The 27,932-nt window shown below is 37.4% G+C and overlaps 2 protein-coding genes across 2 annotated transcripts in view; one reads left to right on the forward strand and one right to left on the reverse strand.

Moving 5' to 3' along the window:
• Positions 1 to 2,601: 2,601 nt before the first annotated feature.
• LOC121419518 lies at positions 2,602 to 18,711 on the reverse strand. Its single transcript, XM_041613973.1, has 8 exons — positions 18,655 to 18,711; positions 17,164 to 17,324; positions 14,525 to 14,753; positions 11,387 to 11,710; positions 8,685 to 8,924; positions 6,315 to 6,455; positions 4,620 to 4,729; positions 2,602 to 2,814 (listed from the first exon to the last, which is right to left on the reverse strand). Exons 1-8 carry the CDS (start codon positions 18,698 to 18,700, stop codon positions 2,602 to 2,604), a joined length of 1,464 nt encoding a protein of 487 aa, XP_041469907.1. The 5' UTR covers positions 18,701 to 18,711.
• Positions 18,712 to 25,400: 6,689 nt separating this feature from the next.
• The window catches only part of LOC121420060, a 42,551-nt gene continuing 40,019 nt past the window's right edge, over positions 25,401 to 27,932 (forward strand). Inside the window, exon 1 of the mRNA XM_041614585.1 lies at positions 25,401 to 25,567. The gene's annotated coding sequence lies outside the window, so the exon portion shown is untranslated. The remainder of the gene's footprint in view (positions 25,568 to 27,932) is intronic.

Consider the following 27,932-nt stretch of genomic DNA (forward strand, 5'->3'; position numbering starts at 1 on the left):
TATTACAACACCTTTTGTTGTTACATTTACACTCTTCAGTGTTACGTTTAATCTCTAGTGTGTAATTTTAACACCTCAGGGTGTGGTCCTCTATTAACACCAATTAATGGTGTCAGTTTTAACACCGCGGTTTTTACAGTGTAATGTCATAAACAATGTCGACCAATTAGATAAATACCTGTAACAATGGAGTGACGATATAAATATACATGATATAAAATTAATATGTGGTTTTCATAGAAAATACACCAAAACCTGTTATAAATAAACTGACTCCATAAAGAGTTACAACTATCATGACCATTGCAACTTTGCCAAAATTACAACTACCATGGTAACCATGGTAACAGGGATCAGCAGCCAATCACAATCAAGGTTGGCATGGAATGGCAAATTACATTACTGTTTTACATGCAACTGAGCGAGCCCCTTTTAATTACAATCAATAAACCAACTTTGACACTCTCTGAAAAGGCTATTCAAAATTTTCAGAGGCGGAGCAACATGAACTACATACCTAGGATAACTGAAAAAAAGACTCAAACACTTTTTCCACCTGCCGTCCAAACAGACAAGGAACTTCATTTTGTTTTGTGGTAAGCAGGGTACGTAGACAGGTAAAATAATTACTACCAACAAAAATATGTTTTCCATTGATGAATTAGGGGTGAAAATATATTTCTGAGTCCTGTAGGAGATACAACACTTACATCTTTAATTCACCCGTACTCAAACACTTTTTTGTTCGTCATCAGTTTTTCATATCACTTTCCGCTTGAAGTTAATCATTGACAAAAAAGAAAGTTTAATTGCTTAAGCATTCAGCTAAGAGATTATAAATTGCTGTCAAAATGTCCCATACGACACGTATGGAATCGCCTCTCAACTGTTTTAAGCTGTGGTTACACGGCTCAGAACATTCTCAATGAAATTCTTACTTCTTTCTTTTTTATTCATAATTTTAGATACATTTTTGTTCACTTGATAAGTCACTGAGAGTGATCTCCCCGCATCCTGTGACACCACCCTGAACATGCTGAAGGTTATAATAAATTAGTGCTTTACATTCGTACAGTAATGTGCAAATCAAATATACATATATATTTCAAACAGTTATAATATATCTGTACATAATACATGTATCACACACTATATAAAACCTGAAATATGAAAAAATACATGCATGTCGGATAATAGTCATACATTACATTAATACTCTCAGACAAAGACAGATATTGTTAGATATGCTAAATAGTGTCATATTCGGCATTCAATAATTTTGTTCAGTAAAATTCACTTCCCCAGTTTCTCAATTCATTGAAAATCAAGGATATCATAATTTACCATCATTACCACTGATTACTATTAATATACACAGCAAAAACTGTGGTGTTAACTGGTGTACATAGAGAACCTCACCAGTTATTTACACGGTGTTAAATTGGTGGTTTTAGTTTTACACCTATAGGTGTTATTAGCAACACCTTTTTTGTTACATTTACAATCTTTGGTGTTATGTTTAATCTCTAGGGTGTAATTTTAACACCTCAGGGTGTGGTCATCTATTAACCAATTGGTGTCAGTTTTAACACCGCAGTTTTTGCAGTGTAACCATTTAATCATGTTAATTATTAATTATTACTCCAACGATCTCTTGGATTTCTTAGACCATTTGTAAGAGAACTAGAGAAAAGTTAGAATAAGCCGAGGCGATGTACAGACAAATTGAAAAATGAAACCTTCCGACAATATAGACGGACTGGAAAATTTGCTAAGTGATAGTTATAGAAAATCAAGTAAGTGGTACAATGGATCAAATTTTGAATAGACATAGTATATAAAGACTTATTTAAAAAGGCCTAACATAGATTTGCTTTCATTTGTGTTTTATTTCAAATTTCTAATAATAGCAAATTTGAAATTTCAAAACTTCATTTAGAAAAAATTACATTTGGAGACAAGTTAGTAAAAGACAAAATTCAAGGCCAGAAGTAAAAAAAAAAAAGCCATAGTGCCGATTTGACAAGTGATCAATAAGAATAGACAGAAAGTGGACATTCGGATGTCATTATATGTACAGGCCTATAGAGCCATGGCCGTATCTATTATATTTTTTTTGGGGGGGGGCATCCGGGAAAGACACCTACAAATAAACTTGAAAGTGAGGGAGCAAAGCGACCGAGCTTGTCATGGGAGAGCTTTATCATTTGCTAAAGTGAAATAAAATTTCGTTCTCTTGCACACTTTTGGTGATTTTTTTTGAAAATATTCAATAAGAAAAATGTAAGTTCTCAAAAGTTTCTAGCTGCGTATGGCCATGGTAAGAACCTCACACTCAGATAAAATGCAACCATGGTTCGGAGAGTCTGGTTAAAAAAAAAATCAATTCTGGCCTCTTGCCCTGCATCTTCATCCTAATCAGGGACTTCTATTAAAATGGAGCTAAAAAATCATCATCGATAACACTGAAATTGGTGCCTGAACATGTCACTGGATGCGAAAAAGATGCCATCGTCGACAGTCTGCACTGCAGTCCACCGATTCTGTTTGTTTTGCATAAGAAAACATCACAACATCAGAAGTAGGACCATCCAATCGCTTTTATCCGCGAAAGAACATTTGTGAATGGAAAATTGGCGTAGACCACTTCAGAGTCTCGAAGCCCCCGCCGACTGAGTGTCGATATCGTTCGGCTGAGAGAGCGGTGTGCTCCCGGGGCGTGGCCGGGAAGGTGGTCGAGAGCTCTTGCAGTTCGTCATCCCTGATCGAGTTGCATTCTTCATATGACGTCATAAAGGAACCATCTTCGTCTTCCTGTGATGGGATGAGAGGATTGAGACGATATAAAGATATTATAATAAACCTATAGACAGACATTCATAGATATCAAGAGAGGATAAGACGGCTTACTTATTCGAAATAACACAGCGTACCAGAATGTGACCCATATATGTTTACAGTGTATTATATTAACAGTGTCTTCACACTGTGTTCACAGTGTGTTTAGTGTTAAACAGTGTGTTCAAAATGTTTTCACAGAATGTTCACAATTTGTTCACATTAGGTTTACAGAGTGTACTCAGTGATTTCACAGTATGTTCACAACGTGTTCATATTGCTTTCACAATGCGTTTACAGTAGTCCTCTGGTCACAGTATCAAACGGTGTCCACGGTGATTTCACAGTATGTTTACAGCGTGTTCACAGTGTTTTCACACTATGTTCAGTGTGTTCAAAGTGTCAAACACGTTATTCCTATTGGTTTCACAGAATGTTCACAAGGTGTTAAGAATCACAGAATATGTTATTAGTATGTTCAGTGTTTTCACGGGATGTTCGCAATGTTTTCACACTATGTTAAATGTGTTCACAGTGTCAAAAACCATGTTTTCACAGAATATTCAAATTGTGTTCACACTCACATATGTTTACAGTGTTTCCACAAAGCGTTTACAGTAGGCCTATGGTAACAGTATCAGTTACAGTGTGCTTACAATTATTTCACAGTATAATTATGTTTACAGTGTTTGTTCACTGTGTCAGAAGACCTGGGTTGACACTTCACAGTTTTAAAAAGTGCTCACAGTGATTTCACAGTGTGTTTACATTGTCTTTTCAGTACATTAAGGCAATGTTTTCACTGTATGTTTACAGAGTGTTCACAATGTTTTCACAGTGTCCCACATGTGTAACCCACATGTTTACAGTCTATTAACGGTGTGTTCATATTGTCACACTGTGTTCAATCATACACTGTGTTCACAGTCACTGTGTATTCAGTGTCAAACAAGATGTTGTGTTTTTTTTACACAATGCGTTCACAGAAGGCTTATGTTTATTGTCAAACTGCGTGTTCACAGTGTTTTCACATTGTGTTAACAGTGGGTTCATCGTGTTGTCTCAGTAGGGCCTGTATTCACAATGTTTTCACAGTGTGTTGTTCACCCAGTGGACAATGTGAAGATGTGTTGCACACTTAAAGTACTCAAATTAAAAAAGGTTGAAGTGATTTCACACTGTGGACACCTCTGTGGTACAGGGGTCGCAGAAACGGGGGAGGGGGATCTGGGTGGGCTTCAGCTCCCCCATTTTTTTTTCAACAAAACCGTGTACAAACACGTAAAAATTACCATCTGATTGTGATTTTTGCATGGTCAGCCCCCTACTTTTTACTCAACCTCCACCCCCCCCCCCCCCCCATTTCCAGAACCGTTTCGCGGCCCTGCAGTGCGGGCTATCACAGATTGATGAATGAATAAGCAGGATAAATAATTCAACCCAGCAAAATATTCGATCAACCTACCATTTTAAAACTGTAAAGATTATTTCATATAGTGCTCCACACTGTAAACGCACTTTGAACACACTGTGGTGAATTTCTTCACAGCAGACTATAGGCCTATATGCGACGTTCAGAAATTTACCAAAACCAGCAAAGGCGTGTACACAAGAACAGTTTGTTCTCATTTCTTTTCTTAATTAAAGCACATCATTCATCGGCCATGCTCGTAAAAATCTGAGACAAAAACAACTACTGAAATATGTGGAACGGGGCGGGCTGTCGTAAGCCTAGAAGGGGGGGGGGTGGGTTGTCGACAGAGATTCTAAATGATACTTACGTATTCAATCCACGATAGAGGAGGAGGCGGTAACGATGTCACTCTTGCCGGCAGGTCAGGGGGATCACAATATACATGTTCCTTTCGACACCTGAGAAATCCTAAGAAAACTGAGAGTAATTTGGAAAATTAAGTTACCGCACATTGTATTAATTAACATGCGACCAAATTTTGAAGAGGAAGTTCGCCCTGAGGAAAAGGCAGGTCGTTGTAAAAATACCAGAAATAAAGTTATTGGTGAGTTCACGAAAATTTCAAGATTTTGATTTTAATATGTTTTATGTGCACTATATGTTATGTAATATAAAATGCATGGATTGGTTCCAAATATTAAAAAAATCCCTCATTAGAGGGTGTGAAAAGAAATATAACCTTCAAAATTAGAAAAAACCTTTCAATTCAATTCAATTCAAGTTTATTCAACCATAAAAATGTGTATATAAAAATCATACATAATTATGCAACAAAATATGGCTAGGACCATAAAAAAGCAAACTGCTTGTAGAGAATATGGCCCCCAAAACAATAGCATTGACATAATTTACAATCAGAAACAGAAAACTAAGAAAACACAAATTTTATCAGCAGACATATATAAATGTATAAACATACACACATACACACAGCATCACACACATACACACACACCCTCAAACACAAACACACCCACAAACCCTGGTGATTTTATAGATTGTCCCTTACCCTTGCCTTTACATGATTCTGAACCAAAAACTCTATTACAATCGTAACTCTTTAACCTTATATGCCCTCTGAAATATCAAGACCGGAGCAAATGTCGCAGGAGAAAATGTCGCAGGAGCAACTGTCGTGTCACCTCGAATCCATCTCCTATACTTAATTATTTTATTTAATTGCAAGCTCATTCTAAATTTACTTTTTGAATGCCAGCGTTAACTGTAATAATAATAATAATATGCATTTATATAGCTTCATCTATCTAGAAATATTCTATTCCGAGGCGCGTTATTATTATTATTACCCCGGCTTTAGCTCGAGCTGCCTCTCAGCGCTCATGCATTCAAGGAATTAATCCTACCGGGTACCCATTCACCTCACCTGGGTCGAGTGCAGCACAGTGTGGATAAATTTCTTGCTGAAGGAAATTACGCCATGGCTGGTTTACATGAGAATATCTTTATTGGGTATTCGTTCCCTATGCGACCGATATCAGTGTTTATTTCATCTAATTCCCAATGGCGGATCATAATTATAAGCATGATATATTGCTTACAGTTTCGATTACATAGGGAACCAGGATACGGCTTGGAACGATTGGAAAATTTACTTACCGGAACATAAGAATATAAAAGTGTAGATGACCATTTTGATATAATTTTGCAACTAGTCATTTTATTCGTTTTCCACTATCTTTCTCCCCCTTTTGTTGTCTTGAACAAAACAATAATAACAACAAACAAATGAAGCGGCAGACAAAGAAGAAGGAATAAGGAAGAGAGAGAGAAAGAAAGACAATTCCCCGCAAATTTTCGAAAGTTGAATCTTATCTCATCTTTCTTTTCGAGAGGAAGAACAGGAGGAGACAGGTGGAAAATAAAATGACGAAGAAAAAAGGAGGATAAAAGGAAGAAGAAGGGAGAACAAGGAAAGCAGTAGCAGCAAAAAAAGGAGACAAAAATGGAGGATAAGTTACTGAATTTCTTAATTTATTCTCACCTTTTCTTCTCCTCCAGATGAAGACAGATAGAATGATAAGGATACCGGCTCCAATGATTACATAAAGCGAGATGGACATAATTGTTGCTATGGTATGACTGGACTGACTCCCCGTTTGCTCTGCGTCAGACTTGCTATCTCCTGAAAGACAAAAGAAAATTAAAAAAATAAAGATGACTTGAAAGAGAAGGAATGGAATAAAATGAAACTTGACACTACAAGAGAATATGTATGTGGGGCGTGTGTGAGAGAGAGGGAGAGAGAGAGAAATGGTTAGAAAGACAGCTAGATCATTAGACAAAGATAGACAAGGAAGGAAGAGAGAGAGAGAAAGAGAGAGTATGCACTGTTTTGAATACTAAATTTACCTCAGAATAAATTTAGAACAAAATAATTTAGATATAAATAGATAGATTAATAATTGCACTGCAGATCAAAGTTCCAGGTAAAAATTGAGAGTCATGGCAAACTTCAAATCTTGCTAATGTTTAGACATTCTCATCCTGCACGTTCGATATTCAAAGAAGGGCGGGGGCTGCTCGGGGCATTAATTCCCAACAGTAATCAAAGACGATTAGATATTGATAAATTCAAGACTAACTTTCTTCATGTCAATCACTTTTCCAGAAAGTTCAGATCCGGTTGCGGTATAAAAGTAGCCGATGGTAAGTCTGAGAAGCGGAGGTGGTAAAGTGGGTGAAGGAGTGGGGGGGGGGCGATGATCGGCTAACAACCGCTTTTTTCTACTTTCACTTTGGTCTAACCTCAGTTCGTCTACTGACCATTAGGTCTAATCGCCATTTATTTTCCATTTTAAGTTTTAAGTTCCTGCTAGGCTGTCCTTATCTTTCCTGTCCTGCATGCCAGGAGGCATAATGGGCAGTAAGTAAGTCAGTAAGTAAGTAAGTCAGTAAGTCATTAAAAAAGTCAGTCAGTAAAAAAGTCAGTAAGTAAGTCAGTCAGTAAGTAAGTAAGTAAGTAAGTCAGTAAGTAAGTGAGTAAGTACGTAAGTACATAAGCAAGTATGTAAGTAAGTATGTATACATATATGTATGCAAGTAAGTAAGTGCGGTATAAAAGTAGCCGATAAGAAATATTTTTATTTTCTCTTCATTGTCATGTGAAATGAAGTTTCATTCCTCCCTGAACACGTGGAATTCCATTATTTTAACATTTTTGTGCTTCAGGCAAGGAGGTCCTAATCGTCAAATTCGTAAAAACCTTGAAATATTGTATAATTCAAACAATAAAAAACAAAACAAATAGTGAGTGAGTGACATCATCAACTCTCTCATTTGGATGTAACTGGCTCGTTCATATAACTATTTTGTTAAAAATAAGCGAAACTTTGAAATGTCATAACTTTCTTAGTTTACATCCGATTTTGATGAAATCTTCAGCATTTTGCTTGTCTGGTTTTTCTCTATTGATTCAAATCAACATTTTTCTGAGGTGGACTTGACCTTTAAGGGCAGTAAGTAAGTCAGTCAGTAAGTAAGTAAGTAAGTCAGTCAGTCAGTAAGTAAGTAATTAAGTAAGTCAGTCAGTAAGTAAGTAAGTCAGTAAGTAAATCAGTAAGTAAGTCAATAAGTAAGTCAGTAAGTCAGTAAGTAAGTACGTAAGTAAGTCAGTAAGTAAATGAGTAAGTACATAAGTAAGTATGTATACATATATGTATGTAAGTCAGTAAGTAAGTATCCTATCCACTTCGTCTACCACCATCTAATCTTTGTTGTTAGATGCACTGTTTATGGATCACATATTACATATACATTTAACTTAGTACAACTGATGACTACACGAAGTGAAAATTAGACGAAATGGGCACTTGGACTACTTGACGTGGGTATTAGTTTAAGTGAAGATTTTAGACTCAACCGAAATAAGACCTCATTGATAATAGACAAAATGGTTGTAACTCATGTGGCATTAGACTAGCCCTATCTGAAAAGTAGACCAACTGCATGAAGATAAGTCAAAATAATCCATTAAGGTTGGGAGGGGACGTTTTATATCTGAATGGATATTTCACATCAATTTTGGCGGAAGGGGATCCAGTAAGTTACTGGATCCCCTTCCGCCAAAATATAGGATGGTTTTTTTTTGCATTTCATAACCTGAATCGAAGACTTTTTGGACACTTCTTGGCGAATTTTGTGAATTTTTATAGTAACAAAATTTCAGAAAATTCGCCAAGAAGTGTCCAAAAAGTCTTCGATTCAGGTTATGAAATGCAAAAAAAAAAAAACATCCTATAAGGCATAGTTCGCTCCCTCGCTAACAAGCTTCTTCAAGAATGTTCATGCACCTTGCCCCCCCCCCCCCCCGAAGAAATGTGTGCGTACGACATGAGTAAAAAGTCATTCTTACCAGCAATGTTGAACTGTAGAGAGTGGCATGACCCAACTTCACGTCCTGTGCAGCATAAAATAGCGATATCCCCATTCGATGAAATACTAGGCAGAATGACAATATCTCTCGCATGGCAACAGGTATTGTTCCGAGAGGAGTTATTAGCCTTCCGACTTTGGCGATGAAAACATACTTGGCTCGAAGTTTCATTGTTTATTGGGATAAGAGGGTTACCCGTTGATGACGTATCTGTTTTATCTGTCCAATATGAGAAATGTAAAGAATAGAAAATGCCATCGGATTAATTGCCAGAAGTTTCTTCAAAATGGAAACTATGTAATAAACAGATGAAAAGAGTGGTAGGTCTACTACTGCACGGAAGCCGTCAATCTTAATAGCAAGATGGTTTTTTATATATTCTTTCTTCAAGCAGCTAAAAAAACAAAAACAAAGAAGGGGGAGAAGAATAAAAACTAGAGAAAAGACAGGAAGAAGCATGAAGAGAATAAAAAAGAGAAGTCTTGACAGTGGAATTCTATAATACCCCTAAAATCAGTTTGTAATTTGACCACATTTTCGTCTTGCCCTTATCACGGCAGAGCCCCTGAGTATTTTCTCAACCATGGACCCAAATATATCCTTGACGAACCTAATCGGCATTGGATGTAATACCAAGTTACACATTAAAATTACATTTCCTTGTTTTTAGTTAAATCTTGTGTAGACTTACCCCTTCATTGTTCTTCTTTCTACCTCCATGATTATATTAAGCATCATGGAAGTGAAAAAACTACGCTATCGTTAAATTTAATACTGTGAATAACATTTTAACACAGTTCACAATGCGAACACACTGTTAACAACACTCATGTGGCGTGGTAGAAATACATTTGGCGTGGTAGAAATACCCACGGTGGTAACCGTGTTGACACTTCATTTCAACAGTTTTGGGTTTCTCTGAATCACTCGCATCTTCAGATACTGCATTATATGTGAACATACTGCAAACACAAACACAGTCGAGATGTCCACTGTGTGAACTTATAGTCACGTTATTGAGTATTAAGAATTTTAACATTATGAATCACATATAGTCCACTTTGTGAACAGACTGTGATCACCAAGACAGTCGAGATGTACACTGTGTGAACTTATATCCACGTTATTGAGTATTAAGAATTTTAACATTATGAATCACATATAGTCCACTATGTGATAACACTGTGAACATACACACAGCCTAGATGTCCACAGTGTGAACCTATCTCCAGTTTGTTAAATTCTAAGCATTTTGATATAATGAATCACATATAGACCACTATCTTAACACACTGTGAACACCCACACAGTCTAGATGTCCACAGTATGAACCTATATATCTCCAGATTGTTGAATTCTAAGCATTGTGATTGAATGTATTTTCTTATTTACTCTTTAGATTATCATTGTAAATATTTTTTTCATCTCATTATTGTTGTAATGTACGTTATAAGGGGCCCCTCTCACAAGCTCTGCTTCTATGGGGTCCCAAACCTATCATGTATTCTCATTTTTGTTCAACTAAACATATAACCCACTATGTGAAAACACTGTGAGCACCCACACAGTCGGGATGTCCACAGTGTGACTGTTTGATTTTAGGCATTTTCACACTGTGTATCACATACAGTCTCCCATGTGAACACACCTTGTGGTAATGTATGCCACACTGTGGTCTTTCCAGCAACAATAAACGATAAAATGGTACAAGATGGATAAGAATTGTCACATGAGGATAGAGCTGACCCAGTTATAATTGCCTCATTATTTCAATTATGTAATTAACTATTATTCAACACTTTCATTCTTTTAATTACTATGTATTTTGATATTATTTGATGCTTTCATTCGTGGGGTCAACGATTTACAAGCAAAGCTTCACAGTGGACCTTTCCATTTTGACAACTATTTTCAGCTACAATTTTTTCATGATCCATCTAAGCTTAAAATCTATCATGTTGTGCGACATGATTGTTTTTTATACTTCAATTGTTTATTATCATTTTATTTCATGGCTTTTGTTTACTGTTTTGCTGGAAATGATAAAAAAATGAAACTGAAATAATTAAAGCAAGAAAGCAGAAAAAGCAATTGTAGACTTTCCGGAAATTCCCGACATGCTAAATACAATCAGTGCCAGTCTCTACCGTGACAATTTGAGCGATACTTGATTAATTACTTTCGAATCAGTGACAATTCAGCAACAGAATTCCCAGAAATCCTTCTTTTACATGATGGCGTCATATAAGCCACGTCCAAGTTATAAATGTCCACTTTCATTCTCAGTGAGATCCTGCAAGAGATCTGTGTTCTCCAAATGCTACAGAAGGACTTTCACACAACTGAAAGTTCACTGTGATTTGTCTTGTTCAAGAAAAGTGAGCAATAGAATCGAAATTGTATCTATTCATGCAATTCTGCATAGGCCTGTATTCAAATTTATTCCATTGATTGCGTTGTTTACAATTACTTTCAGAAGTGTATTTATTTATCGATTTCATGTATGTCATGAACCATTTTATGTCGGTCTAACTATATATTTTGTTAGTTTTGCCTACGAATGGCCTGTGAATATATTTGTTCTAAACATACTGATTTCAGCATTTTAACTCTGAATAATACACTGGTTTTCATGCAAAATACATATATACATCCTTAAGTGAATTGAAAATTCTAGTTACCTTTGACCACCAACCGGACTCGTCTCGGTGATTTTTCGCTTTCCCTGATTCCACATTCTATCCATTTACCATTATCAGCATGTGTTGGGTGAAACGTCACTGATGACGTCACATAATCTTCGTCATCGCTGATGCTAAACTTCTTTTGAATTTCCTCTTGCAAATTGAGATCTTGGGCTTTCCAGGTGAGTGTGCCGATGGAGCCCTTTTTCACATAAGCAGAACATTTTAGTGTTTCACTGGTATTGGCCGTGACAATTAATTTGCCTGGATCGTCGGACGGATGACCGCCCGATGACGTAATGCGTACTGATGCATCGGACCCTGTGCCAAATGAGAAAGAGTGAAAACAAAATCACTAAATTGACGATGAAGGAAACTTGAAGACAGTTACCCCCAAGAACGCCGAAACGACAATGAATTTTTGCTTGAAACGATCCGGGGACACTTCCATAATCACACGATGAGTACGCACACACTGTCACACACACACACGCAACCACCCACCCTTGACATCCAAACACAAAAGCACAAATCCTTAAAAAGGGATTATTTCTCACGACCGGTAGAGTAACTAAAACGGTCACGAGATTTGGCCCCCCAAAAATCAGGGAAATGCATATATCTCACAGTTTCATGATCGCAGAATATTTGGAGCATTAATGCACTGTATTTCTTTTTCTTTTTTATGCATTGAATTGTATTCATTCTCCATTCATAAAAACATGCAAATGCGAAAAAAGGGTAAATCAGGAATAATTAACAGCATATACGAATTGCCGGATTGCTAATTATTTGGGATGGAGAAAAAATGGCAAAATAATTCTAGGAAGTCTGAGAACATTCTGTCATCAAAGTCTGATTACTTGTTTAAGGTGTATTTTGAAATTTAGTGTATGAGCATTATGAGGGTGCCCGTCTTACCATGGTAGTGCTACCCCCCCCCCCCCAACCGCGTAGCCAGGATATGATTTTGGAGGGGGCGGTAAATGCACGAGAAGAGTGCCAAGGGAGGGGGAGTTTCCCCCTCCCGCGCGAAGCGCGAAGCTTTTAGTGTACGTTTCATAAATTGAAATGAAAAGGAGCCGTTTCTCTTGTCTCTAGTACCTCCAATTCGGTTGACTATATTGCGATTTTGAACCGTGTTTTCAAAAGTGATTGTGAACGCACAAAAGAGGTATACAATGGAGGAAATTAAATGATAATATCTCCCCGCTAAGCGCGGAAGCTAAAGTGTTTTATCAATTTTTCTTGCCATAAAAAGAGTCCCGAGAAAAGGGTATTCTCAAAGATATATTGAAACTTTCTTTGGAAAGATCAGATTTGATTACAAACAATTTAGCATCAGTGCATATTTTTAACTCGCAAAACAGAGAAGATATTCCTCCCTGCGCAGAGCAATGAAACTCTGAAATTTCAAAGGGCGGACGTTTCATCAAATGTAGATATCTCTAATACCCAATCGGCTCTAATTCAATTGATTTGAACTTCATTACAAGGAAAATAGTGCGCAAAAAGTTGAAACTTCTGTGATTTATTGAAATTATCTATATAAAAAGGATGCCTATTTTTTTTTACTTATCCTGAAGCGCTTCATTTTGAATATAAAGAAACTTAAGTGTCATTCAAAATTTCAAACTGAGGGCGCAAAACAGGACAGGAGATGAATTTATACAGGGAAATGACATGAAGTTTAATACAATTTGATAAAAATATTGTACTTTTTTATTTAATACAACACGAATTCCATACCTTCCTCTTTTTAAATTAGGAACCTGTTTGCCCCCAAATTATGGTTGTTTAGTAATGAGCTGAAAAGCGGGAGAAGCTGACTTTATGGAGGTAACGGCAGAAACTGATATAAAGATTTTACCCGGTCGGTGCCGACCAAGCCAGAAGTTGCGCGATCAATTGCAAAAAAGATAACTTCATATATTTACTTCGGCCTAACCTTACTCAAATTCATGCCCTAATGTATACCATTTTAACTTTAACTGGCAAGAAGCACATAGCTGAGGTGGAAAAACAGGGTTAGAGAAAAGGTGGGGGAAACAATGGAGAATTTCGATATTGTCATATAACCGCGCGCAGCGCGGAAGCAAAATTCAAATATGAATTTAGAGCAAGAAGAGTGAAGGAGTTTCTCTTTTGAGAAAAAATAAAGAATAGAAAGAAAAAAACAAAGCTACCTTTCTTCCCTTTCCTCCCTTCCCTTTTCCTTTTCTCCTCTCTTTTTTCCCCTTCTTTTTTGTTCTTTTTGGGGACTTTTTTTTTGGGGGGCGACCGCCCCACCGCCCCCTGGCTACGCGCCTGCCCCCCCCCCTGCGACGCTACCGGATAAACGAAATGGGATGATCATATTCATTTGGTCTAATGCGATCATACGAGCCTAATTTGGCCGAGAAGATAGCTGAAAGCTACATTAACCTATATAATGTTCAGTAGACCGTTTCAAGGAAATATATTGGCTTTATGTTTTGGAGGAGGGAGGTGAAAATACAAAATAAGAATGGTTATTTTTGCCGGTGAAGGATTTGTGTATTCTTCATTTTATTTATCTATTATTATTTTTCATATATTTCTTAATATTTTCAACACTTTTTTTTGGGGGGGGGGGGTGGAAAAGGGGATTTCCCAGCTTCTCCATTAGCGTTTCCATGCTGAGTTCTTCAGTGCGTCGCACGCTTTTAGGCAGTGGCGTACCAAGGATTTTCCAAAGGGGGGGGGGGCAAACTCGTCCTTCAAAAAATTTGACAAGCAAACAATTCATAAACCAAAAATAAAAGGATTTCGTACAAGAAAAAAATGTAACAGGCAAAAAAAAGGGCTTCGTGTTCAAAGGAGTGGGCCACTTGTGGCTCGTCGGGCGGGGGGGGGGGGGCAGGGATACGTTCCTTGCATGGGTTGTGACTCGTCAGGGGGGGGTGGTGCAGTCTGCCTCCTCTGCCCCCCCCCCCCCCCCCCCCCCCCGTAGGTACGCTAATGCCTTTGGGTCTCCCTTTAGCATCAACCCGCAACCAGAGCTAGGAGATGACGAGATCAGAAAACAATCAGCGTAACTTTCTCCGTTAAAATAATCTCCTAGCAAGACTTAATTAAACTGGTTTTAGGTTTGATAAAAAGGTTTTCATCTCTTACCACTAACAGTGAGCTTGACTGAGGTTTGGATGATACCATTGACGGTCACTACCAAACAGAAATACACCCCGCTGTTCGTGCTCTGGACATTTGTGATGATGAGATTCGCTGTCTGGTTCTCGAAGTCAAGGTCAAGGGAGACCTGACTATTCGATGTCCTTGTCTTACATAATTTAGGGTCATCGTCTGGACATTCGTGAGAAGCGACAGTGTCAGTACGGTCTGGATTCTGTTATGTTAAGATGACGATGATGACGACAATGATGACGATGATGATTGCGAGGAAGAGGAAAATGAAAACAATGCTTGTTATAATATAATAATAATCATGATAATAATAATGATAATATAAATAATAATACACATAATATCAATAATGATATATATATATTCTGAATAATAATTCTTTAAAATTAAGTCTTATTAATGTTGACATTCACCTTAACGCATTATCTATTCCCCCTCAGACATGATGTTGGAATATTTATACCCGATAATAAAGTCATATGATTAATGGAAATTATGCTAAACATATCATTAACAGTCATAATAATGTTGACATGGTGATGAATGATGTCTTAGATGGCTTGAAAAAAAAGTTTACTTCCCTATTACGATCAGAATTCGATCGATAAGACTATACAGTGCGTATAAAAAAAAGTTTACACATTTGTAACATCCTGATTTTTTTACGCATTTTAACACTGGTACAGATCCATTCAAGCAAATTACGATATAACTGTCGGAAGATATTTCCTCTTGAGTGAGCACCATCTTCTTTTGAAAAGTTAATGAAAAAAGACTTGTGCAGAACGTTTAAATAGTTATGCGAATAAAAGTAGTCCTTAATCATGAAGAACATGGGGAATTTAGCTAGTAAAATTGATTTGAAGATATCTTTTACCTTTTTAACTTGTTTCCTTGCCCGAAACATTTTGAAGAGTGCATTGCGCCCCACCCCCACTCCCCCACACACCGAAGCCATCGTGACGATATTTGCTTTACACTGAACTGTGATTTACATGAAATAGCTTTGGCTTGACATTCATTTTGTTAATCGTTGTCAAGCTTGGGAAAAGTGTGGAGAAACAGGTATTAAATGAAAAATGAAATGTAAACCCGTTGTAAATTTTAAAAACTTAATGAAAAATTGCTGGAGATGTCTGATATTAACTTTTGTTCAGATTCAGTTATGTCCTCAGATCCAGTTGGCACAAAAAGGGTAAAGGTTGTGCTTGCTAAGTACTGAAATTTCACTTTTGGGGGCAAAATTGTTACAAAATGCTTGAATGTATCCATTTTATTTCAATTGACTAAAAAGGGAAATAATGAGAAATGTTTCGCAGGGCAAGTTTTATTTCGCCCTTGACACAGCGTGAAAACGAGCATTTCTGCGCAAACAGATTTCTGCGAGCTTAACAAATATGGACAGTGCTCACTCAAGTGTAACATTCTGTCAAAATGTTTACTTTCATTGGATTCATGAGACCCAAAGCCAAGATTATATGTGAAAAAATTACCCACATGTTCTATATTTTTGTTAATTTTCAGGGCTTTTTCAAAGTGTAAACTTTTTTTGGTACGTACTGTATTCATATAATACCATACACGTTTTAACATTGGATAAAGATTTGATTCTAAAAGAACTTCCATGTGTATTTCGTATAAGCATCCTAATGGTAATGGACCTAGAAAATAATAGAATGAACATAAATCTGCCGAATTTCGTTTAAAAGCAATCTTCTCATTAAAAATTGTAATGACGTCACACATTGATACGAATGTCTAACACATGATTTCACCTAAGGTCTAGGTTTTCTTTTTAACTGATGCAATGATGTGCAATAATGATATATGACTTTGTACACTTAACTAGTTAATATCTTTTAAATTAGATGTCGAAACAATATATTAACTTCACAATATTTAAGAATTGATCGTATAATTTTTTGGAATGGTTCAAAAGTTTTCGCGATCAGTTCGGAAAGGCCAACTCTGGCGATCGTTTAGTTCCCACTGTCACGAGATACACCACGATTCCAATTGCGTACTTAAAAGATGGTCCAGGCTGAAAGTATTTATAACTTATTAAATAGAGTAGAATTCACTGAGCAAAGTGCTGAAAATTTCATCAAAATCGGATAAAAAATAACAAAGGTATTGAATTTAAAATTTAGCAATATTGTGTGAAAACAGTCGTCATGAGTTTTCATTAGGTGGGCTCATGATGTCACATTCCCACTTGTTCTTTTGTATTTTATTATATGAAATGTTTTCCTCCAAGAACTAGAAAAATGGAATTCACAACTGATTAATGCATTAGATATTTATTATTGCAACTTATCTTATCATATGGGAGACATATTCCCACAAGTATGAAATAATGAAAAAATACGATTTTATGTAATAAGATAAGAAAACGGAAAGTGGAGATGTAACATCATTAGCCCACCTAATGAGTATTCATGACGATCGTTTTCACAAAATATTGCTAAATTTCAAACTTCAATAACTATATTATTCGTTATCCGATTTTGATGAAATTTTCGGCATTTTGCTCAGTGAATTCTACTCTATGTATTAAGATATAAATATTTTCAGCCGGGACCATCCCTTTAATCGAAAGTTTGAACACTTACAGTTAAGAACCAGGTGGCATGATCCAGGTCTTTCCTGTCCTCGGCTCTAGAAAGATTCCATCCATGGGAGCATGGCAGCGTGACGCTCTCCCCGTTCTTGGCAATTATGGGGGCGTGGGTAGTTGCAAGCAAAGTATTGCCGAACTTGACCATCATTTGAACTACATGCGGACAAGAATAGATATAAACTTTACTGCTGCAATCTTAATGGTGATTATGGTGATGGTGGTGATGGTGCTGTTTGTAAAGGTGACGACGATGGTGATTATGAAGATGGTGTGGTGGTGCTGGTGGTGATGGGGCTGGTGATGGTGCTTTTGAAGATGAGGATAGTGGCGCTGGTGGTGTTGGTGCTGTTGCTGGTGATGATGACGATGACAATGATGTGGTAGTATAATGGTGTTCATGGTGTTAGTTGGTGACTTTTGCGGTGGTGGTAGTGATGATGGTTGTAGAGCTGATGGTGGTGGTGATGATAATAATGGCGACGATGGTAATGGTGGTGACGGTGATGCTGTTAATGAGGATTCTGATGATGACGATGATGATGATGATGATGTTGCTGTGGTGAGGATGATGGTGGCTATGGTGGTCATGGTGGTGATTGGAGATGATGTTAATCAAGATGATGATTCCTGGTTGTAGTGATGGTGGTGATATGGTGATGGCAATAATGGTGATGGTGGTGTACGTGGTGATTATAGTAACGGAGATGGTGGTGATGGTCGTGCATAGTATTGTGGTGATATTGGTGGTGGTGGTAGTGGTGATGATGGTAATGGTTATTGTGGTGGTGTGGTAGTAATGATGATGATGATGATAATGATGGTGCTACTGATGGTAATGATGAAGATGACCATGACCTGGAGGTGATGATGATGGTGCTACTGATGGTGATGATGACAATGACCTGGTGGTGATGATGATGAAGATGAGCATATTGATGATTTTGGTGGTGACGTTTGTGGTAGTGGTGATGGTGGTCGTCGTGATGATGATGGAAATCGTGATGATGGTGGCGGGTTGCATGTTTTACCATTTATAGAGGTGCTCTCAGTGCGTTCCCAGTGCGACAATGGAAGGTACAGTTGAAACCTTTTTTTTTCTCTTTGAGTATAAATTCTTATAAAGTGACGACTCCTACAAGAACAAAAATAATTACAGAAAAAATAATTATATTTTGGTGGCATTAGATCTACTTTTTCAGCTGGCGGAGAATTTATCACATCTCTTATTCTAGTCATTTCTCCATCTGTCCACGTTGTCCATTTAGCTTGTCTTAATACGTCATCAATTTATATACTTTCACAGAAAAAAACTCAACATTTGCAAAAGATGATAGGCTTGCATCTCCTTTGACGATAAATCATATAAATGTGGTCATCGATCAGCATACGTCTGCTCGTAATTCGTTAAACAAGCGTGTTTTACTTTAAGGCTTTTAACGAACATTTGGTACATTTTAAAAACACACTCCAAAGAAATTCTTACCAGAAATGGCAAATAAAACCAATTTTGCCATCTGCCGCATCTTCATGATGTAATATATCCAGTATAAAATACGAGCTGATCCTAAATAGCACAGTAATCAAGATGAGGGATTCCTAAAGTTCTGTCACTTCTTTTTCATGGCGTTTGGGAGAATGAGAAAGGATATGTTGCTCTCAAAACAGCGGACACACTTTCAGAGAATACTTGTGAAGGGCCATCGATTAGTTGCTGCTACTTCACCCAAGAGATACAATCATTCATACTTCGATTGAGGATATGAGGGGAGGAGCCCTTTGTCCATTTACTTTCGGTTATGTGAAATCATAATTATCACGACTATTTAAAAATACATCGGCGTTATACCTATAGAATAAAGAAAGTTTCACCCGGCTAGCTTCACCGCATTGGACGCCTATAAACAGATAAATGGATGGCTAAATATGGAAGGAATATGGGATATGTCTTTGATCTTCATTTAGATAGATCAATAAATCATTTTACAATCTATAGTTTGAAAGGTATACCTTTCCCTCCAAACTATGTAATTTATTCCGTCTTCTACCTATCCCCCACCAACTAAGTATAAAAAACGCTATATTTTCCTGAAAACAAAAGTCATAAAACCACTAATGCTACACTAAGAAATATTGGGTAAAATTTTCTACCACCACGAGGGTTATCATGTGTCCAACCAATTTGGGGCAGTATTTTACCCAATGCGGGAAGCATACGTCCAGTAAGGTTAAAAATAAGCAGCAATTACTTTAATTTTGGCCAAATTTTCATCACAATGGGTAAATAGAAATGCCCAATGTTGGTTGGACATTACCCCTATGGAGCACTTTTACCCAATATTTTTTAGAGTGGGTATACACTTGCAGATTTTGTATCACTATAGTTAAACACCACTTGCAGGTAAATAACTGGATAACCGAACCCACTAAAACCACTTTTCTGTCTCTTTTTTTAAATTTAGGTAGGTGAAAACACCATCGGAAGTTGTTTAAAATGATGGGGAAAATTAATTATATCCACACCCACACACTCATACATGGTTGGGCAATGGTAAATGTGAGATATACTTTTTCTTTTTTAAGGCAAATCGAAATTCGGACCGGATACTTTCTGACAGTCGAAATTTGTTATCGTAAATCTTAAGTAGGAAGTTTTCAAAGCTATATTTCATTTCATGTAGGTTTTATTTCCACAAATCCGTTATGGTACAAAACTTTTAAAAACTTAACTTACATAACTAAGCTGAGCAACCATTACACACGTAGACTATACAGTGCGTATCAAAAAAAGTTTACACTTTGAAAAAGCCCTGGGAATAAAAATATATACAAGATATGGGTAATTTTTTCACATATAATATTGGGTTTGGGTCTCATATATCCAATGGAAGTAAACGTTTAGACAGAATGTTACAATTGAGTGAGTATTGTCCATTTTTGTAAAGCTCGCAGAAATCTGTTTGCGCAGAAATGCTCGTTTTCACACTGTGTCAAGGGGAAAGAGCGAAATCAAACCTACCCTTCAACACATTTCTCATACATTTCCCTTGCACTTTTAGTCAGTAGAAATAAAACGGATACATTCAAGCACTTCTGTAACAAGTTTGCCACCCAAGTTAAAATTTCAACACTTAGTAAACACATCCTTTACCCTTTTTGTGCCAGCTGGATCTGAGGACATAACTAAATCTGAACAAAAGTTTATATCAGACATCTCCATCAATTTTTTACTAAGTTTTTATCATTTGAAGTAGGTTTACATTTCATTTTCATTTAATACGTGTATCTCCACATTTTCCCTAACTTGACAATGATTAACAAAATTAAAATCAAGCCCAAGCCATTTCATGTAAATCACAGCTCAGTGTAAAGCAAATATCGTCACGATGGCCTCGGTGTGTGGGGGAGTAGGGTGGGGCGCAATGCACTCTTCGAAGTGTTTTGGGCAAGGAAACAAGTTTGAAAAGGTAAAAGATATCTTTGAATCAATTTTACTAGCTAAATTCCACGTGTTCTTCATTATTAAGGTCTTCTTTTATTCGCATAACTATTTCAGAGTTCTGCGCAAATCATTTTTCACTAACTTTTTATATGTAAGTGGTGCTCACTCAAGCGGAAATATTTTTCGTCAGTTATATCGTCATTTGGTGAAATGGAGCTGTACCAATGTTAAAATGTGGAAAAATCTTCAGGATATTACAAATGTATAATTTTACAGGATTTTTTCTAAGTGTAAACTTTTTTTTGATACGCACTGTATAAGTATGAATAGCAAGCATTTTGAATACATATTAATACATGTTCAAGTACATAAAACGGAGGAAGTGGAGGAAACCTTAGAAGCAGAATGCTTGTTGATAAGGTTCCCTTTTTTATACATTACTTTTGATATACCTACTTGATGTGATAAACAGGAGAGGAACATTATATGGAGTGATACCATGCTCCTAAAATTGCTCTTTGAAATGGCATGTGTTTCCTGTGTGAAACCAACTCGAAAAGTAATATAACTCGAGTTTTCTCCACCAAGTGTCTTCTCCATAAACATGATAAAAAATCTTTGTAGCTATCAAAACCGGAAACGTGGTAAGGTGCCGTTTTATATATATATATGCACTTTTACATTTTGGGGAAGACAATTTGAAATGATTTAGTCATAGATGAAAGGGGGTAGAAATCCAACAAAAAATACACAAATTAATGAAAGGGGCCGAGAATTGAATACTGTGTACTATTTGGAAAAAATTATGAATAAGTCCCAAAATCTTTAAAGTATGATTAATTTTGTAATATAGATTTGGCGTGCAAAAATGAAATCAGCAAGATGACAGAAAATTCGATGAAAATTATAATTGCACCCTAGCTGTAGCATATAAGTGTTTTGACAGAGGGGGCGAGGGGGTGGGTAAATTAATATGCATTTGTTTTCCTTTATGAAAAACAGATGAGTGTTCGTATAGATATACAACTCATTCTATCCTTTTCGTCATGGGCATAAACGATCTGCCCCCCCCCACCCTTCTGCGTCCTTTCATTCTTCTTTTCTACCTTTTCTACCTTTTTCTATATTGAAATAATCATGAAGGAAGTCGCCCCGCTATTTTATTTCTAGAAGGCATTGCAATGTTTCATGTCACTCTGTACTTTGGGTTCGTTAAAAGATCATTTGTTATTAGGCTTTGGTATTTCATGGTCATTAATAACGAGAGTCGGACAGTGGTTATCATCCAGTCCGTGGTTTGGTTTTGACCACAATATTAATTAATGACTATATGTAATCTCCTTATTGCTCTACTACAGGTTATATGCTAAGGAAACATAGGACACGCACGTCTACTCAGTCCATAACAAATCCCACTTCCTCCTGTCATGTTGGATTATCATATATTATGCCTGATAACCATATTTTTTCTTGTAATTTTGTTAATATGTAGCCTACATGTATGGTATTTCGGAAAATGCTAGATACAGATAGATGTATAAAGAAAAGAAATCCAGCAAGAAATGAAATAATACTGTTTAATGCTTTTACAGATGACACTTTTTTTTATTTCACTCCCCGCTATCAAGCGCATGGGGTGTTCCCCGTTTATTTACCACCCCATTTGAATATCAGCCCATTTTCGTCAGTATTTGTTATTCAGGTTTACTAGGTAATATAAGTGAGAGGTCATGAAATACACAAGAACTGATATAAAAAGAGGCAATCAAAGGGAAATAGCCATGGAATCTTGGACCATTTTAGGTCAGTAGGCCAATATCAAAATATCAGCTCGCGCTTCGCGCGTCCATTGTTTATATAGTCCTTACGAATTACGGAGTCTTGCTGTAAAAATAAAGCTAGTATGCATATATCTAGTACTGAAAACCGCCGACTCGAGGATTACCACTAGCGTATCCAGCATCAACTATGACAAAGAAATTTCTGGGCCCATGCACAAGGATTATAGAGTGACTATTGTTCCCAGAAAATGGGGCCCATGGCCATAGGATCTGATGCTGGATACGCGCCTGATTACCCTACTCCAACTCACGTAATAAAAATGAGTTTAAGGCCGGTCACACCGCCCGAGCGTTGTTGGAGCGGTCGTGGAGCGGTAAGGAGAGATGGTCGAATTTCGCTCACAAAATTAGGGAAAAAATCGAAAACAAAAATCGAAATCGAAAATGGTGAACGGTAGCGAGAGGTGATTATTTTTTCTCTCCGCTCCACGACCACTCCAACAACGCTCGGGCGGTGTGACCAGGCCTTTAGATTTGATTTTTGTATCAAAAAGGTCTAACAATTTTTTCGCTCGCTTCAATCTCTCCTTCGCAGCTTTTTTCCCAAAAATAAATGGCCCCACATATTTTGGGCTCATTACGCCACTGACCCCCCCAATAATAAATAAATAAATAAATAAACAAAAATCAAATACAATAAAATGAAATGAAAAATAAATAAATTAAATAAATAGATAAATAAAAAAAAAATCCATAACAGAAAAAATATTTGTATCAGTAATCCCCAACCATGTACACCAATTGACCCAAATATTCAATTGTACATTTAACTTGAAGATTGCAGATCTATGTTTGAACAAAATCATCCCCCCCCCTCCATCAAAGATGTCAGGATACGACGCCCCCCTTACCTGCACTGGAATAGTGTTCTATAGTGGTTCTGACTCTTGCCTTTAAAACAGAGGGTCGTAAGTTCGGATCCTAGCCAGGACGTGTTTTCCTTCAGCAAAAAAAATATGTGGCTACCCTAGGTAAATATACCGCGATTATTATTTTATTACTATTATACAATTCAGAAATTGGACTCATCATATTGAAAAGTGGGGCGGCAGTGGGGGGACACCACTTTCAACAGAATGGTGGGACCATTGATCCCTATAGTCCCCCTCCCCCCGGATCCGCCGTAGCTGAAATTGAGAGAATGTTATTTAGATGACAATAACAGCCACATTTTGGAATGAACTCATTCACCAACCGATGAATGTCAATCTATTAGCAGGTACGAACGACACCATCTGCCGTCAGTGCATGTACAATAGGGCATTCTCGAGATCACTTTGCAAACACGGGTCGTGTGGTCCAGTGGTTAGAGCATTGGACTCATAATCGCAAGGTTGTGAGTTCGAATCCCAACTCTGCCATTGTTTCCACTTTGATAAAAAGGCCCGAGAGTGATATCTGTCGTCTATAACGTCAGCCACTATGACTGATTAATCTAGACGTTAAATGTTTCATAGGTAATTGGTTATATACCAGCTTGGCGTTTACCAGCAAAATGCTGTCCTGCCGAGTTCCTACGGGAGTTACCAAAAACAGAAACAGAAATAACGCAGAGAATATTTTGTCAAAAGCCCATCAATTACAAAATAGCCTTTGTCGAAAATCGGTGAATCAAAATAGCGTTGCCGTCCTGGGGAGCGTTTCATGAAAGTTGTCAGCACTGACAAGTTGGCTTTCTCCGACAGTTACCATATTAACAGTCAGAGGCAAGTGCTCACAGCCAATCAAAGGATTTCACTGAAACAACTTTCATGAAACACCCCCCCCCCCCCCCGAGCTCTGGACAAACGACATATTTGGATTTTTTTCCGGTCCAATTCTTCGGACGATCATCTGTCCTTTGTGATTTAACTTGCATTTTTAAAAGGATTTGGTGCGTTGTAGAACGCGTCTGCGTCTGGTTATGGCCTGGTCACACCGCCCGAGCGTTGTTGGAGCGGTCATGGGGCGGTAGGGAGAGAGGGTCGAATTTCGCTCACAAAATCGGGGGAAAAATCGATAACTAAAAACAATCGAAATCGAAAATGGTGAACGGTAGCGAGCGGTGATGATTTTCTTTCTCTCCGCTCCACCACCGCTCCAACAACGCTCGGGCGGTGTGACCGTCGCAAATCAAAACAGCTGTATAGAGTCATCTGTTCAAGTCTAACCGCTCTTTCACACGGTAAAAAAAATCGTAATTTGATTGATTCCATTGAAAAATAAGGCTAATGACAATTTTTTTAGCACGCGTGAAACCAAACTATCATCACGAACGCTAATCACAATCACGAATTCAAATTCTACTCCGGAGGTGAATTTCGGTTAAGTTTCACTCAAATTACGGTACGAATTTAACGTGTGAAAGGATTGACCTCCAGAACATCTTTGGGGGCGGAGCTTTCAAGCGCTTTCGTAGATAATACAATTGTCATGCACTCATCGTATCGATGCAGTGCTTTGATTGACAAGTCACCAAGGACACATACCGCCTTCGCCCGGGAATTCGAATTCAAATCAGTGACAGTGAGAGTGTGAAAGGTCCGATGATTCTAAAGACGAATTGCAATCATCATTGTCTTTTAGATGTAGGGCCTTTTCACACGTGAATCTTGAATCATCACTGTAATCGTGACTGTGATTCGCGTTCGTGATCCTAATTATGTTCTCGTTTGGTTTCACACGTGCTAAATATTCGTCATCAGATATTATCATTTGAAATACGATTTTTTTTACCGTGTGAAAGGGCAGGAAGCCTATATAGGGACTTTTTCACACGTCAGTCTTGAATCGTGATTGTATTATTATAACAATAATACTGCTAATAATAATACTAATGATAGTGGCTAAAAGTTAACATAAAACACTTTTTCCTCCTTTAAAATCTGGGTGATTATTTTACACTGCATCGATCCTCCCCGGCTATCAACGCCCCTGAATGCAAACGCACGGATTCGTTTCTTAAACGGCCTCGTTATCCGTCCATGATATGACCTTTTGGTGCAGGGTAGGCTAACTAGAAGTGCGTCTGTGTCATCCTCGTACCAGTTGTCCTAATTGAAGTGGTTACAAGCATCCATCGTCTCTCCCGTTTTAATTTAGTGCCACGGTTTCAAAGAGAGATCTCGATTATTCAGGTACGACGTTTTACTTGTATTTAGATCGAGTTTGTAACTGTATTGTCACTGATTATAGGAGTCTGCTTTTGTTGATATATATGCTGCATGCAGAGGAAATCCACATTTTGTTGAGGATTTCGAGTAAGCTGATTCGAAAGGATGGCCATGATCAAGTAGAAACTCATGTAGCTGAAGCGTCAAGATTACGTCTATCATAGCCAGACGATTGAAAGATTATATTGAAAAGGATATACTGTTGATGTTCAGTTGTTGTTTTGCCAATCGTGATGTAATTTCTTGGGGCCCGCTTTACAAAGATTTGCGATAAACTCAAACTCAAATTAATATTCATATGAAATCTTAACACAGTTGTGATCGTTTCCAATTTCAGTTCGATTGAAATCGACTGCAACTGCACTGGACCCCTTTCATTTATTCCTCTTCCTTTAATTTTTTCTTTGCCGCCTTTCTTCACCATATCGCCATCTCGTTTTGTGCTTTTCCTTCCTCCTCTTTGTAACTTTCCTTGATTCAATTTGTTATATATTAGCATAATTTCGAGAATTTTTCAAGACCTTTACTCCCCCATCCCCTTCTCCAAAGTAAAAAAAAATCTCCTTTTAGTCCAGGTTATAATTGAGCAAGGTGCCACACGAAAAAGGAGAAATTTTCATATAGTGCTTCTAGACCAGTTTTTTATGCTGAATATGAATATATGAGGTAACCAGGCTGTATCCTGAAAATTAACCCGTGAGGGCGCTTTTTTCAAAATGGCCGCCAAATTTTCAGAACATTTGAATTTTCGTACATAGATTTTGACATAAACATTCAATTGCCACAAAATTAGTGTCATACAAAAGACGAATAAATTTCCTACAATTTGATACCATTTATAGGGGATAAGTAGGTCATATGGCTGAGATTTTAAGTAGAAAAGTGCATTTTTTGTCATTTTTTCCCAAAAATTGAAAAATTTGCAAATACATGATTTTACATAATTCTAAGAAAAATGAATCAATGACCTTGAAATGTTCCAGAAAACTTTATTGATATACTATTATTATGTAGATGAAATTTCAACTCTGTATCATTCTTCTTAGCAAATTTATAAGGTATCAAACTTGAATACTTCAATTTCAGAAATGTCGCTTTTTGTATGCATTTCCATAGACTAATACGTATAACATGTATAATATATATAATGTATATAGTTAAACATTAAATCCAATTATCTCCGCTCGTTAGTCACTTGGATAGTTAAGAGTAGGCTTTTCTATATCAGTTACATAAAACAAAATGTTGGCACATCAAGGCCTAACACTCTCATGGGGTGGGGAAGTTGAAGCCCCCCCCCCCCCCTTTGGCTATATTATGTTGTTGTATATTGCCTATGAAGCACCCATTGAGGCAAAAAGCATTTTTGCTATACAGTACAGCCACTTTAATTACTTTGAAACCACTTGGAGAGGAAAAGAGTATTAAGCTTTGTAGCTACATCGAAAGTAGTGACACGTACATCAAAGCCAACCCCTCTCGGGGGGGGAGGGGGGAGGATCACCCCTCCCCCTTTTGCTTATTGCCAATTTATTTGGAAATTCACCATTTTGGACCCAACATTGAGGAAAAAAAGCATTTGTGCATTATAGTATTTTATTGCTTTGAGAGAGTAGTGTGTTCTACCAGCTACATAAATAAGCGCTAGCACATCGAACCCTAGCCCTATAAGGGGCTGTCTAATGTCACCCCCTCCTCTATATCATGTATATTGCCTATTTATTGAAAATTTCAACATTTTGGATCACCCATTGAGGCATATTAAGGGGCGTTTCTATATCATACAGCCAATTTTATTTTCTTGTAATTACTTAGAGAGAAAAGCGTAGGCTTTGCTCTATCAGCTACATATTATTAGGAAGCGCTGGCACATCGAAACCTATCCCTCACACGGGCTGATAAGTCAACCCCCCCCCTCTATTATCATGTATAATACCTATTTATTGGAAATTACACCATTTTGAATCGCCCATTGAGGCAAAAGTGCGTTTCTACTATACAGCCAATTTCATTTTCTTGCAATGACTTGGAGAGGATAGAGTAGGCTTTGCTCTATCAGATACAAATACACAAGTGCTTACAAAGAAAAGCCTACCCCCTCCGGGAAGCTGTTGAAATTAACCCATCCATTTTGCATTGTAGCATATTTATTGAAGAATTCACCATTTTAAAGCCCCCATTTAGGCAAAAAGGCGTTTCTGATATATAGCCCTGCCACTTTTACTGCATTGAAACCACTTAGGGATGAAAGAAGAGGTTTTTGCTTTATCAGCCACATATAAAGAGGTGCAGGCAAATAAAAGCCTACTTCCTTCAGGGGACTGTCGAA

The sequence above is a fragment of the Lytechinus variegatus genome, chromosome 8, assembly GCF_018143015.1.
Source record: "Lytechinus variegatus isolate NC3 chromosome 8, Lvar_3.0, whole genome shotgun sequence".
In the NCBI taxonomy this organism is placed as follows: Eukaryota; Metazoa; Echinodermata; class Echinoidea; order Temnopleuroida; family Toxopneustidae; genus Lytechinus; species Lytechinus variegatus.